This window comes from Nestor notabilis, unplaced genomic scaffold (assembly GCF_000696875.1).
Source record: "Nestor notabilis isolate BGI_N333 unplaced genomic scaffold, ASM69687v1 scaffold20564, whole genome shotgun sequence".
Classification (NCBI taxonomy): Eukaryota; Metazoa; Chordata; class Aves; order Psittaciformes; family Psittacidae; genus Nestor; species Nestor notabilis.
This window is the reverse complement of record NW_009927121.1, coordinates 1,172-1,567: the sequence shown is the minus strand read 5'-3', so window position 1 is coordinate 1,567 and position 396 is coordinate 1,172. Positions and strand designations below refer to the sequence as shown.

Sequence of the window (396 nt, the reverse complement as noted above, 5' to 3'; positions counted from 1 at the left end):
CTTGGGGTGGGAATCCAGGTAGTTTGGCAGCGTCAGCCCAAAGAACATGGCAAAGCCCAGCACAAAGAGGTTGCGGGAGGAGTTCATGTCGACGAACTGCAGGTTGGAGAGGCCGACGGCCGTGATCATGCCTGTCAGCGGAGACAAGGCTGTGTCGGAGATGCCACAGTGCTGGTGCTGGGAGCTGGGCATCAGGGTGCACGGCCCAAAAGCTCAAAGCCCACCCTGCATCCCCTGGGCTTCCCCCTGTATCTGCAGGGAAAGGGCCCAGGACTGCTGGTAACAGCGCTCTGGGTCTGAGGGGTGGCTGCAGCGAGGTTACCGAATAAGGTGCAGAACATCCCGCCGAGGACGGGGTCAGGCAGGGAGGCGGAGGGCGCCGGGGACTTCCCGATG

General features: G+C 62.6%; 1 protein-coding gene across 1 annotated transcript in view; it reads right to left on the bottom strand.

Moving 5' to 3' along the window:
• LOC104405269 (solute carrier family 23 member 1-like) overlaps window positions 1-396 on the bottom strand; it is a gene marked incomplete at both ends in the record, with an annotated part of 1,674 nt that overhangs the window by 227 nt on the left and 1,051 nt on the right. The window contains 2 exons of the mRNA XM_010013927.1: window positions 2-131; window positions 323-386. Coding sequence (XP_010012229.1) covers window positions 2-131; window positions 323-386 — 194 coding nt within the window. The remainder of the gene's footprint in view (window position 1; window positions 132-322; window positions 387-396) is intronic.